Source organism: Cololabis saira, chromosome 3 (assembly GCF_033807715.1).
Source record: "Cololabis saira isolate AMF1-May2022 chromosome 3, fColSai1.1, whole genome shotgun sequence".
NCBI lineage: Eukaryota > Metazoa > Chordata > Actinopteri > Beloniformes > Belonidae > Cololabis > Cololabis saira.
In genome coordinates, this window is record NC_084589.1 from 1,482,337 (window position 1) to 1,496,406 (window position 14,070).

General features: G+C 46.0%; 1 protein-coding gene across 1 annotated transcript in view; it reads left to right on the forward strand.

Annotated features, from left to right (window-relative positions):
* Positions 1 to 11,931, forward strand: part of LOC133424518 (sodium- and chloride-dependent transporter XTRP3-like) — a 45,196-nt gene extending 33,265 nt beyond the window's left edge. The window contains exons 8-11 of the mRNA XM_061715187.1: positions 2,751 to 2,952; positions 8,517 to 8,676; positions 9,030 to 9,195; positions 10,890 to 11,931. Coding sequence (XP_061571171.1) covers positions 2,751 to 2,952; positions 8,517 to 8,676; positions 9,030 to 9,195; positions 10,890 to 11,060 — 699 coding nt within the window. The 3' untranslated portion in view covers positions 11,061 to 11,931. The remainder of the gene's footprint in view (positions 1 to 2,750; positions 2,953 to 8,516; positions 8,677 to 9,029; positions 9,196 to 10,889) is intronic.
* The last annotated feature ends 2,139 nt before the right edge of the window (positions 11,932 to 14,070 follow it).

Sequence of the window (14,070 nt, forward strand, 5' to 3'; positions counted from 1 at the left end):
GAAACCAAATAAAGTGGTTTCTTGCTGTTAACCGTGAAATACAATGTGGTCCAAAACAGACTTATTTTTTTATTTTTTTAATATATCAATTACTTCAAATGACTGTCAGATAACTGTTGGCAGGGCATCACTCAGTAAATGACTGTCAGATAACTGTTGGCAGGGCATCACTCAGTATCACTCAAAATCTGGAGCTCCAGATGTTTAATTAGATACTGTTGAAGCTTTTTGTCCAGGACAATAAATACTACAGTTTGGTCTACTGTTGCTGTGTCTTTTTGGTTTTCTTTGCTTAAAATAACCCCATATTACTTTACTATAAACATTAAGTGGTATCTGTTTGTATGTAGCCTGACATCCCTGCAGATCCCAATGCCTCTATTTTTGGAAGAATTGTCCAGTATTTTCTCTAGTTTACTGAGAACATTCTTTAAAAAAAACTTTTATCTGTTTTTATCCAATTGGATAATGCCCAAAGTGATGTGGATTGATGTACTGTCTGTTGATTCTGTTGGCTGTGAAGATTCCATGGAGATGCCGATCATCCATATCCATCCAGTTGTCCTTGTACAAAAACCCACAACTCAGCAGGTCCCACTGATAAGGTCACTGATACAAACAAAGCCAAAACATTTGTATTTGAAACACACAGAATGATGTGAATAAAGGAAAGGAGATGTCAGACAGAGTGGCAGAGTACAGGATGGACTGTAGCCAGAGAGAGTGAGTAGAGGAGGGATTGCAGCCAGAGGGGGTGAGTAGAGGAGGGACTGTAGCCAGCAGGACTGAGTAGAGGAGGGACTGCAGCCAGAGAGACTAAGTAGAGGAGGGACTGCAGCCAGAGGGACTGAGTAGAGGAGGGACTGCAACCAGAGGGACTGAGTAGAGGAGGGACTGCAGCCAGAGAGACTGAGTAGAGGAGGGACTGCAGCCAGAGGGAGTGAGTAGAGGAGGGACTGCAGCCAGAAGGACTGAGTAGAGGAGGGACTGCAGCCAGAGGGACTGAGTAGAGGAGGGACTGCAGCCAGAAGGACTGAGTAGAGGAGGGACTGCAGCCAGAGGGAGTGAGTAGAGGAGGGACTGCAGCCAGAGGGACTGAGTAGAGGAGGGACTGCAGCCAGAAGGACTGAGTAGAGGAGGGACTGCAGCCAGAGGGAGTGAGTAGAGGAGGGACTGCAGCCAGGGGGAGTGAGTAGAGGAGGGACTGCAGCCAAAGGGACTGCAGCCAGAGTGACGTAGTATAGGAGGGACTGCAGCCAGAGGGAGTGAGTACAGGAGGGACTGCAGCCAAAGGGACTGCCACCAGAGTGACTTAGTAGAAGAGGAACTGCAGCCAGAGTGACTGAGGAGAGGAGGGACTGCAGCCAGTGACTGAGTAGAGGAGGGACTGCAGCCATTGACTGAGTAGATGGGGACTGCAGCCAGTGACTGAGTAGATGGGGACTGCAGCCAGTGACTGAGTAGAGGAGGGACTGCAGCCAGTGACTGAGTAAAGGGGGGACTGCAGCCAGTGACTGAGTAGAGGAGGGACTGCAGCCAGTGACTGAGTAAAGGGGGGACTGCAGACAGTGACTGAGTAGAGGAGGGACTGCAGCCAGAGGGACTGAGTAGAGGAGGGACTGAAGCCAGAGGGAGTGAGTAGAGGAGGGACTGCAGCCAGAGGGACGGAGTATAGGGGGGACTGCAGCCAGAGGGACTGAGTAGAGGAGGGACTGAAGCCAGAGGGACTGAGTAAAGGAGGGACTGCAGCCAGAAGGACTGAGTAGAGGAGGGACTGCAACCAGAGGGACTGAGTAGAGGAGGGACTGCAGCCAGAGGGACTGAGTAGATGGGGACTGCAGCCAGTGACTGAGTAGAGGAGGGACTGCAGCCATTGACTGAGTAGAGGACGGACTGCAGCCAGTGACTGAGTAGATGGGGACTGCAGCCAGTGACTGAGTAAAGGGGGGACTGCAGCCAGTGACTGAGTAGAGGAGGGACTGCAGTCAGTGACTGAGTAGAGGAGGGACTGCAGCCAGTGACTGAGTAGAGGAGGGACTGCAGCCAGTGACTGAGTAAAGGGGGGACTGCAGACAGTGACTGAGTAAAGGGGGGACTGCAGCCAGTGACTGAGTAGAGGAGGGACTGCAGCCAGTGACTGAGTAGAGGAGGGACTGCAGCCAGTGACTGAGTAGAGGAGGGACTGCAGCCAGTGACTGAGTAGAGGAGGGACTGCAGTCAGTGACTGAGTAGAGGAGGGACTGCAGCCAGTGACTGAGTAGAGGAGGGACTGCAGCCAGTGACTGAGTAAAGGGGGGACTGCAGACAGTGACTGAGTAAAGGGGGGACTGCAGCCAGTGACTGAGTAGAGGGGGGACTGCAGCCAGGGGGACTTAGTAGAGGAGGGACTGCAGCCAGTGACTTAGTAGATGAAGGACTGCAGCCAGAGGGAGTGAGTAGATGAGGGACGGCAGCCAGTGACTGAGTAGATGAGGGACTCCAGTCAGTGACTGAGTAAAGGGGGGACTGCAGTCAGAGTGGTAGAAACAAGCTGAAGGAATGCAACAGTGATGCTATACAGTCTGAACCGTTTTGAACCAGTCGTTTGATTAGATCATGCTGGCGTGATGGTGGGATCCAGAGGGTTTTAAATACATCCGGGTCAACTAAGACATGGCACGGCCCAGGGTAGTTGCCTTTTCGTAGCTTTGACAATGATAGACAGTGCAAGAAACATCCCTGACATGTGTATGTGTGTGTTTGTGTTTCAGGCTGTAGAGGGGACTGGTCTGGCCTTCATTGTGTACACGGAGGCCATCAAGAACATGCCAATGCCTCAGGTGTGGTCAGTGCTTTACTTCTTTATGCTCCTGATGTTGGGGATGGGCAGCATGCTGGGAAACGTCACGGCCATCATCACACCGCTACGAGACTTCAAGATTGTGTCACGCATAAGCATCAAGGTGTTAAATGGTGAGAAACAGGCCAGTGTCTGGGGAAATAGACTTGTGGTCATAAGCGTTTACACAGCAGTCAGTCATTAAATAGTTATTAATAATCATCTTACGATAGTTATTAATAATTAATAAAGAAGATTACTTATCAAAATGAATTATCAAAATGAATTAATCAAGCACCACTTGACTTATCAGGAAAATAATAACTAAACAGTAAATCTGTCCCACAGTAGCTGTTATTCCATACGTGCCAGTCTGTTGCCAGGGGTGGCGTTACAGAATAACGGTAAAGGAAGCACAGACCTTATGTGCGCTCTGGTTATTTAACTGGGAAATGAGGAATAGCTTTGTTTTCTGTTGTGGAGGAACATGTCATCAGGATCCAGCAATGTGGATGCAGCAGTAGACAAATTATAAAATAAACAAACACACTTAAACTAGTAAACACAGTTGTGACGGGATCAGGGTCCGGCTCACAATGTAAAACTACGCTAGTTAAATGTGTTAATGTCAATCTGCACAGACACAAAACAGCCTCTTATGTGGATCTTTGTAGTTGAAGAAAAGGGTGGTTTGGTCTGGCCGGTCAGCGTTCCTTGGTGAACAGCTGGGTGGTTACTCCGCAGGTGATCCTGATAAAGAGCAGCTCTCTCTCTCCTGCTCTCCTCATCTCAGTGTGGATGAGGGGAATGCATGGGTACAGCAGCTGGGCCTCCTTCAGCTCCAGGTCGGTCCGAAGGCGTTCACGTCGAGGCATGAAAGGGTCCCTGGTTCGGCTCATTTGGGGCTCGGAACGTTTGCGGTTCACTCGCAGACTATGGTTGCCATTTCAACCAGACGCTTCTTCAGTCACGATAATGGACAAGGTCGGCCCATAGCTAGTAGCTCTCCATGCTAAAATAGGAGCTGTGGCCTTCTTCATAGCTCAAAGAGAACTCCATGGGACCGTGGACAGGTCCGAGGTAGAAGAGACCTTGGGAGCAAGAGCAGAGGAAAAGAAGAGAGTGGGAAAGGGAGGAGCCTGCTCTTTATAGCTGGGTCCAGGCTGCTATAAATCGGCAAATGGCCCCTTATGCGTTTTGGGGTCTATGCCCAATGAGGGTTCTATTCCTTAATACCGAAGGGCCGTAAATGCAAATTCTGCTGGGGCTTTGAATCATTATGGAGGTTCCTTTGTTTCGAACCATGTGGTCAGCTACAAAAAATCAAGGCTGGTCTCAGAGTGAGGCCTCAGAGCTGGGCCTTAAAGTTGAAATGAAGAATTCCCATGTTCACATAGGACTGTGGCCCAACAAGACAGATTCTGTTCAAAAACAACTCCCAGGTTCCTGACTTTTCTGACCAAGGTAATAATTTACTACATAGTTAGATAATATGTCCCTGAAGTACTCAGGCCCAAATACAACAACTTCAGTTTGATCTGAAGTTAACTGGAGAGAGTTTAGAGTCATCCAAATCTTGTCTTATGTCTTTAAGACAAGCTGTTCAACTGGTTAGTGTATCCTGCTTGCATGGACAGGTATAGCTGAGTATCATCAGCATAGAAATCAACATTAATAAGATGCTGTCTAATTTTATTACTCAATGGATGCAAATATACATAAGGAGAAAAGAATCCGTCCAAACACAGAACCCTGCAGAACTCTGTAGTTAAGTCTGGTATGCGTGGGAGACTATTTACGTTAAACTGAAATCTATCGGATAAATAGTCCAGAGAAATGGAGAGTGCAGAAAAGAGGTGAAGAAATGTGTGCAAGCAGGTTGGGACATGTGGGAGAAAAGTTTCAGGAGTGATGTGTGATAAAAGAGTATCTGCAAAAATTAAAAGAAAGGTGTACAGGACCATGGTCAACCAGCATTGTTGTATAGTTTAAAGACTGGGGGACTGAGAAGACAGGAGGCAGAGTTGGAAGTAGCAAAGGTGAAAATGTTGAGATTCTCTTTGGAAGTGATGAGGATGAATAGGATTAAGAATGAGAACATCAGAGGGACGGTACCGTACCCCTCACAGGGACGCCAAGAAGGCCGGGTCCTCTGTACTGCAGTTCGGCCGGTAGGCACAAATAACAGTAAGAGACCTTTCCCCAACCTGAAGGCGCAGGGAAGCGACCCTCTTGTTCACCATGGTAAAAGTCCAACACATGGCGACTGAGCTCGGGGGCTATAAACAAGCCCACACCAGCCCGCCGCCTCTCACCCTGGGCAACTCCAGAGTAGTGGAGGGTCCAACCCATTTCAAGGAGCTGGTTCCAGAGCCCAAGCTATGTGTGGAGGTGAGCCCGACTATCTCTAGCCGGTATCTCTCAACCTCACGCACAAGCTCTTGCTCCTTCTTCATCCGCCTTCAATACTATTCAGCCTCATCTGTTGATTCAGAGACTAATTGACAACTTTAGTCTTGATGGTATTATTGTTGGCTGGATTTTGGATTTCCTGACGTGCAGAACTCAGAGAGTGAGAGTAAATGGACAACTTTCTGACCTATCTTTAACATCTACTGGCTCACCACAAGGATGTGTCCTTTCTCCTCTGCTGTACATATTATACACTAACAACTGCTGTAGCACATTTTTAAACCATCATATATTGAAGTTTGCGGATGATACCGTCATTGTGAGTCTGCTGTGGTTGATTACTTTCTTAAGTGGTTGTAGCAGGGTGGATGCTACGGGGGCCCGACCGAAGGATGGAGAGGACACGGCGTTTCGTGCAGACCCTTCTTTATTTCACCAGTTTCACCAAAATCACCACACAGTGCACAAGCATGGCACAGCAGCAGCTTCTCAGTCTCCCACCTCCCCAGCTGCAGTCTCCCAGTCCTTATCAAGGCTGGCAGAGTGGAGAGGCTGATGGGACACACCTTTTTCCCATCCACCTGAGTGGCTGCAGCTACTCCACTCTGCCACACACCCCCAATGACAAACTCGAGCCGGGGTCCCTCCGGCCGAGCATACTCCCCCCCCCGCCCCCTCGGAGCGGGAGAGGAACCCTCCGGGCTTCCCGGTCGGGGGGTCGTCCCCGGCGTCGGCCTGAGCAGTGGAACGGTCGGGGTGGGCGACCCCGGCGTCGGCCCGGTCGCCGTGGACAACGCTCTTCTGGCCGGGCCCGTGGTGGCCTCGGGCCACACGGTGCGCCCCGGACCGCCTCCTCCGTGGCGTAGTCCTGCGCCAGCTGCCGGTCCGCCTCCGGGACCGCCTCCTCCTCCTCCTCCGCAACGCAGCCCTGCTCTGGCTGGTGGTCCGCCTCCGTCCCCGCCGTCGCTGATGGCGGCTGCGCCTCCGCAGCCGCCTCCCCAGCCAACTCCGCCTCCGTCTCCCCCTCCGTCTCCGTCTCCGCCGCTGACTCCATCCCCGGAGCCGTCGCCTGGCGGCCCGCAGCTTCTGCCTCACGGCCTCTCAGCTGCGGCGCCACCAGCGCTGCCGCGGCGAACCTCAGACGGGGTGCAGGGATGGGTCGCTCCGCGGGTCCCGTCGCCTCGGGAGCCGTCGCTTGGCGGCCCGCAGCTTCTGCCTCCCGGCCTCTCAGCTGCGGCGCCGCCAGCTCCTCCCGCATTGCTGCGGCGGCCCTCAGACGGGGTGCAGGGGCGGTGGGTCGCCCCGCGGCCACCAGGGCTTCTATGGCGGCCAGCTGCCGCTCGCCCTGGTCCCGGAAGGCGGCCGCCATGCCCGCCATGGCCCGGGCGAGCGCGTCCAGGGCCCGCTCCGTGCCTCTCTCGTCCATTCTTCGGGCCCCACGTTGGGCGCCAGATGTAGCAGGGTGGATGCTACGGGGGCCCGACCGAAGGATGGAGAGGACACGGCGTTTCGTGCAGACCCTTCTTTATTTCACCAGTTTCACCAAAATCACCACACAGTGCACAAGCATGGCACAGCAGCAGCTTCTCAGTCTCCCACCTCCCCAGCTGCAGTCTCCCAGTCCTTATCAAGGCTGGCAGAGTGGAGAGGCTGATGGGACACACCTGTTTCCCATCCACCTGAGTGGCTGCAGCTACTCCACTCTGCCACAGTGGTACCAGGATTCTTTTTTATCTCTTAATTTATCAAAGACAAAGGACATATGTATTGATTTTAGATGTTCTCAGCCCTCTCCGGATAGGACAGTGATTAACGGAAAGATGTAGAAATTGTAGAGTCCTTTAAGTATCTGGGAACTATAATAGACAATAAGCTGACATTTGTGATTAACACCAACTTAATTTACAAGAAAAGTCAGCAGTATCTGTACTGTCTTAGAAAACTGTCCAAATTCCATGTTGATTCATCCTTGATGTCCATGTTTTATCGCTTTTTCATTGAGTCTGTATTGACTTTTTCTTTCATTTGTTGGTTTTCATCACTTAGGGTAAAGCAGAAAACTGTTCTTACCAAGGTGGTTAATGTCTGTAGTAAAATAACTGGCTCTGCTCAGGTGACTCTACAGGACCTGGATAACAAACAGCTGTATAGGAAAGATGAAAACTATCCTATCGGACTGTTCCGTCCACTTCCACTTGTCAAAACTAACAGATATAAACATTCTTTTGTACCTTCTGCATCTCCCTTCTCAATTCCATGAGGAAAAGGTAGCTGTTGTGGTGCTTGGATTTTTAGATTTAAACTCGTTGTCCTTTTTTTACTATGTATATATGTCTATATATTGCTGCAAAATGAATTGCCCCATTGCGGACAAATGAAGTTATTGATTGATTGATTCCCCCCAGCGAGATGACATTCCCTAGAATGTCCAGGAATTAGGTTGTTGAGGCACCTTGCCACGACTCCTGCCCAAACACACATTGCACCAGCCCCTTATGGCCTTTCTTGCGGGTGGTGGGGCCTACTGGAAGGCAGGTCCACGTCGCCTTTTCAGGCTGAACCCGGCCGGGTCCAGTGGGCAAAGACCCGGCCACCAGGCTCGCCTTGGAGCCCCAACCCCAGACCTGGCTCCAGGGAGGGACCAAAGCAACGCCAAAGTAACAGTCCTTGTTGTTCTTCTAATCATGATTGGCTTGTGAACCGCTCTTAGTTTGGAAAACCAAAGAGGAGATTTATAGATGTATTGAAAGAGGACATGGATTTTGTTGGTGTGACAGAAGAGGGTGCAGTGGATGGGGTTAGATGGAGGCAGTTAAATTGCTGTGAAGACCCCTAAAGGGAACTGACATGAAAGGAATACTGCTCTACATCACTCCAGATCATTGCCAATGCAGTCAAATGTTTACGTACTTATTTATTTACGTTAATATTTAATTGATTTGTAATTCTAAGAACAAACACAAACAAGACAAATCAAACACATGACAGCAAAATTGTTACAGGCACAGCAGTACAGTACAAACATCAAAGCTCACCAGGAATCGTCTGTTCATTTGAATACACTAGATCTTTCTGAAAATGGCTTTGCAGCATTTGAGAGGTCACACACTGTGGCAGCTTCAAATGAAGTCTCTGGATGTGGTCAATGGATTGGCTTTCATATGTGATGGGTGGATGTGATTATCCAAATATTGACCTAATGACACTGGTACGTTGCAGTGACGCGAAAGTTAACTCATTTATGTGCATACTGGATCTCAGTGACGAGCTTGCGTTTTTCTTGCAGCTATCGTTTGCGTGTTCTGCCTGCTGCTCGGATTGGGTTTCACCACCACATCTGGGAATTACTGGTTCACCATGTTCAACGACTATGGAGCCACCTTCTCCTTGCTCTTCATTGTCCTCACTGAAGTCGTAACTGTCAGCTATATTTATGGAATTAAAAGGTTGGTGTGATTCTGTGTGATAGTTCCCACCTTGTCTCTTTTACGTTCTTGTTTTTTTGGGTCTTCTTGGGGCTACCTCTAACCAGCCCCGATATGTGTTCCTTCCATTATCTAATGAAACAAACATGGAAAAACATTGTCTTGATGTTGTTAGTTACAAGTAAAAAGTATGTTAACTGTTGGAATTAACTAGATTGCTGAAATTTGCCGTAAAATGCTATCTTATCAAACCATCACCTGCTGATGTAGAGTACCTCAACTGTTCAATAATTTGTGTTATACAAAAGGTGAATGAAATTTAGCTAAATAGAAAACAAATGTGAAGACATTACATCATTACATTCTCATTGAAGGTTTGACAAAGACATAGAAGACATGCTTGGTCACCGTCCCAGCTGGTACTGGAAGATCATGTGGGCAGGAGTCAGTCCCCTCCTCCTCTTTGGCATCTTGGTGTTTTATATCATCAACTACATACAAGGGGGAACACCCACCTACCAAGCATGGAACAAAGATCTGGTGAGTTGATCCATTTTCATTGTTGTGCTTCTATTCAATTCAATTCAATTTTATTTGTATAGCGTCTAATACAACAGATGTTGTCTCTAGACGCTTTCCAGAGACCCAGAACATAAACCCCCGAGCAATTATTACATAAACAATGGCAGGTAAAAACTCCCCTAGTGGGAGAAAAACCTTAATCCAAACAGTGGCAAGAAAAACTCCCCTTTAGGAGGGAAGAAACCTGGACCAGGACCTGGATCATAAGGGGGGACCCTCCTGCCGGAGGCCAGACTGGGGGGTCTGGGTCAGCAGCACACAGCAGGCAGGTGGAAGCAGCAACGGGATGACCGGGGGTGGTGGGGGGGGCAGCACGCAGGTCCCGAAGCTCCGGCCTGCAAACATGCACAAAAGAGAAAAAAGGGGGGCCAGCACAAGAAACTACAGGAGCGATGGACAAAAATGATAGCTATGAGATATTTATAATAAATAAAAATGGAAATGGAGAAGAAAGGAAGGGAAGAGGAGAGGACAAGAAGGGTGAGAGGCACCGCCCAGTGGATCATGTTGGTGCCCCCCTGCAGCATAAGCCAATAGCAGCATATCTACCACCAAGCTATATTTGAGACTAACTATTATAGTTTTGTTCTATAGCTGCAACTATGACTACTGACTCTAACACACTAGAGTTTACACTACCTAGAGATTTACCAACACCAGCTAGAGGTTTACTAAACACTAACTATAGGCTTTACTAAACAGAAAAGTTTTAAGTTTAGTTTTAAAGGTGGAGGTGGTGTCAGCCTCCTTAACCCAGATTGGAAGTTGGTTCCAAAGTAATGGTGCCTGATAGCAGAACGCCCGCCCTCCAAATCTACATTTAGATACATTTAGTAAACCTGCACTCTGCACTTATCAGATTTTTAACTATTGTTCTTATTTCTTTCTTTTTGATTTACATTTTAAATCATGCCTTTTTTTAATGTTTTAATATCCTTGTAAAGCTCTTTGAATCACCTTGCTGTTGAATTGTGATATACAATTAACTTGAGTCAGGATTAAAGTAAAACAGTTTTATTGAACTGCAAAAAACTCAAAATCTTAACAAGAATATTTGTCTTATTTCTAGTTAAAATGTCTCATTTTTAGTCAAAAAAAATCTCATTAGACTTAAAACAAGACTCATCACTGGAAAAAAGCACAATTTTCACCTGTTTCAAGTAGATTTTCACTTGAAATAAGTAGAAAAATTTGCCAGTGGAACAATATTTTTTTGCTTGTAATAAGAAGATAAATCTTGTCCCACTGGCAGATTTATTTATTCTGTTTAAGATTACAGGGACAATGCACATTAATTAACATATCTGTAAATGTGCCGGTTTAGCCATCCTGGCTAATTTTCAACCGCAGTCCCTGGGCATGTGTGATGGCAACTACACTGTGCACTTCATAAGGGCATTTTCAAGTGAAAATTTACTTGAAACAGGTGCAAATTGTCAAATAACAAGTTATTTTTCTGGTAATGACTCGTTTTAAGTGTAATGACACTTTTTGACAAAAAATTGGACATTTTAACTAGAAATAAGACAAATATTCTTGGTAAGATTTTGAGTTTTTGCAGTGTGTGATGCTGATCGATATGAATAGGGATTAATACTGCACACTGGACCTTTAAGTGTGGGTTTTTTCTGATGGTACTGTGGTGTTTCCAGGGTAAGGCGGAGGTAAAGGAATACCCGGTCTTCGGCCAGGTCTTCATCGGGCTGCTGCTGGTGTCGTCGGTCAGCTGCGTCCCTCTCATGGCTCTCTACGTTTTCTGCCAGAGAAGGAAAGGTGGAAACCAACCCAAGCGGCAGCACTCTGTGAGTACGGTCAGTGCTTAGCCACTGGACCGAGGTCAGACTCATCTCCACGTCTGTGCCCGGCAGCAGGACGCTAAACGTGAAGGATTAGAAGCTCTCGTCTGCTCAAACTTCAGCCAAAGCTTTTCCAGACATTCTGGAATGGAAACACAAGGACATAAATGAAAATCAGGTGAAATTATGTATTACGGTACCGAAATCTGCTGTATGATCCCCTTCTGTACTTCAGTATTAATGTCTTCAGAGCCAAAATCAGTACTTGATCCACTTAAATCAACAGTAGGTCTTCACATTTTCAACCTGTGCTCTAACTGAAGCCGTAGTTTAGAAGCCTCACCTGTGGAACCTGTTTCACTCCTGTTAGTACTGTAAATAGAATATATTCTAATTACCAGATGTTTTTAGTTCAAATAGCTGCTAATTCAGTGTTTTATATGAGCTCATGGAATGGTTGTATGATGATACGATGAATGTATGTAGATACGCGCTCCACTCGGTGAGTTGACAGCGTAGTTTCAGAGTATTTTTTCTTATCTAATGTAAGACATTGCAATCAAGTTGTGCAGCTTCACATTTAGCCTCAAGTGTCAGAAATCTGTCTCATGTTCAGCATTGTCTGACTTTCAGAAGTTCAATTTAGTCTTAAACTGTCATTGGCAATCTATCTATCGTTTTAGAAGGTGCATGAATAATAAAGCAACAAATAGAAGTTTTGAAGAGCATACCAGACGCTGACAGAAACTTCAATTCAGCAACAAACATCCTTCACTTGTCTACAGGACTGTATCAGAAAATTAGAATATTGTGATAAAGTTCTTTATTTTCTGTAATGCAATTAAAAAAACAAAAATGTCATACATTCTGGATTCATTGCAAATCAACTGAAATATTGCAAGCCTTTTATTATTTTAATATTGCTGATTATGGCTTACAGTTTAAGATTAAGATTCCCAGAATATTGTAATTTTTTGAGATAGGATATTTGAGTTTTCTTAAGCTGTAAGCCATGATCAGCAATATTAAAATAATAAAAGGCTTACAATATTTCAGTTGATTTGTAATGAATCCAGAATGTATGACATTTTTGCATTGCAGAAAATAAAGGACTTTATCACAATATTCAAATTTTCTGAGACAGTCCTGTATGTCACCGTGACATCAAGACAGGCAGCAACATGTCATGTCTGATTGGATTGTAGGTAACCAATTAAAAAAATTAAAAAAATAAAAGAAGAAGGATACTAATGACGGTAGGACTGGCATATCTGGTGTTTATTTGTTTCGTCTCTTTGGTATTTGGATGTATGGCCGCCTTTGTCCGGCCACATTTGGTCAGTCATGCACACTCTTTTCTTTTCATTCATTGTAATCCTCTGACCAAGTGCCAAATCCTATGAAATGGTATTCAGGCAATCCTTAAAAACAGATCAGAGCGAGGGATGGGAGGGGAGGACAAACACGGTGCTCACCGCAGCATCCAGAAAATAGAAGATCCAACAGACCACCAGAGGACTTCTACACATCAGGTCATTTTCTCTGGTTTTAGAAACACGACTGCAAACATAAAACAAAGAAAAGTATAGTGAAAAAAACATCTGCAGCGGCTGAATTTAGTTGAGAAGTTAGTGAACTTCCGCGTGTGATCTTATTTAAACTACTCTGAATTTACACAATCATTTTAATATTCAATTGTAACTCTGGTTTAAGTCAAACTTTTCTTTACTCTATCTCTGCTTGTGTGTGTTTTTTTTTGGGGGGGGGGTGTTTTCTCCTCCTCACTCTTCATATATTTATTATGTAAAACACTTTGAATTTCCTTGTTGCTGCAATGTGCTACAAATAAACTTGCATTGCCTTACAAAACTGCGTTCTCATCTGTGATGAGTTGTTGTTTCTGAGGGTCTATCGGAGGGCTGAACCTGAAGTAGATTTGTGGCGCCAGACGTGACTTTACAGCTACAATGTCCATCTTCACCATCAGATACTTGATAAGTGCTCTGTAAATGTGTTTTATGCTTCTGGCTGGATGACATGTCCGTCATACCACAGACTATGAAGCGCCATAAAGAAGAGTCTAATATCGTGTCATTAATGTGTCTCATGCAGCCCTGTTATCTGTCAGCAGTTTTGTCCTGATAAACATTGAGTTCATTATCATTGGCCACGGTTACATGATGTTTTTTAATTCGGAATTAATTATTCCGAATTAAATAATTCCGACAGAAAGTATTTTTCCTCGAGTTTACATGGAAATAGTAATTTGGAATTGAGGTTTACATGGAAAACACGTTTGATTGGATAGGGGGGCGGACCGGAAGTTGCGTCTACCGGAAGAGAAACAAACTTAGCTGCTACAACTTTGAAAAACTCACAATTTTTATGTTTCCTGTTTCCATCTGTTCATTTAATTATTTCCAGGTCCTCCAAGCTATTTATTAAATAAATGGTCTCTGCTCTTGACCAGCGTTTACTGCGTGCTCCCATCTTGAAACTTTGTTTGGAAAACCAGCCCAGCGGAATATAAGCGTCATGGAGACAGACGGGCGAGAGAACGAGCAGAAAGAAAGACCGGAATTAATTTAAAGAGGAATGAGTGTTTACATGATCTGGAATTATTCTATTCAGATTTAAAATCGGAATACCAAACGTCTAAACTGTAAAAGTCTGCTTTACAAAGTGAGTGATGAGAACAGAAGACAATGGTGAGAGGGACGTCAACGCCTCACATCAAACCCACCGTGGAGTTACACCCCTGTCTGCGTGAGAGATGATCCCTCCTCAGGAAGGGAAGTGTTCACACATAACACAGGTATAAATGTCCCACACTTCTCCGTGGGGACGTCAGAAACGGCCGCTGCGTTTAGCTGCCACTTTCAACTCATCGTCATCCTCCAACTCCTCCAGACCAGGGGCCTCATCTATAAAGCTTGCTTGCGCACAAAAAGGGCCTGAAAGATGCGCAAGCCACCTTCTACGAAAAGGCTGGGATCTAAAAAGAAAAAACTAACCGAAAAATGTGCGTATCTCTACG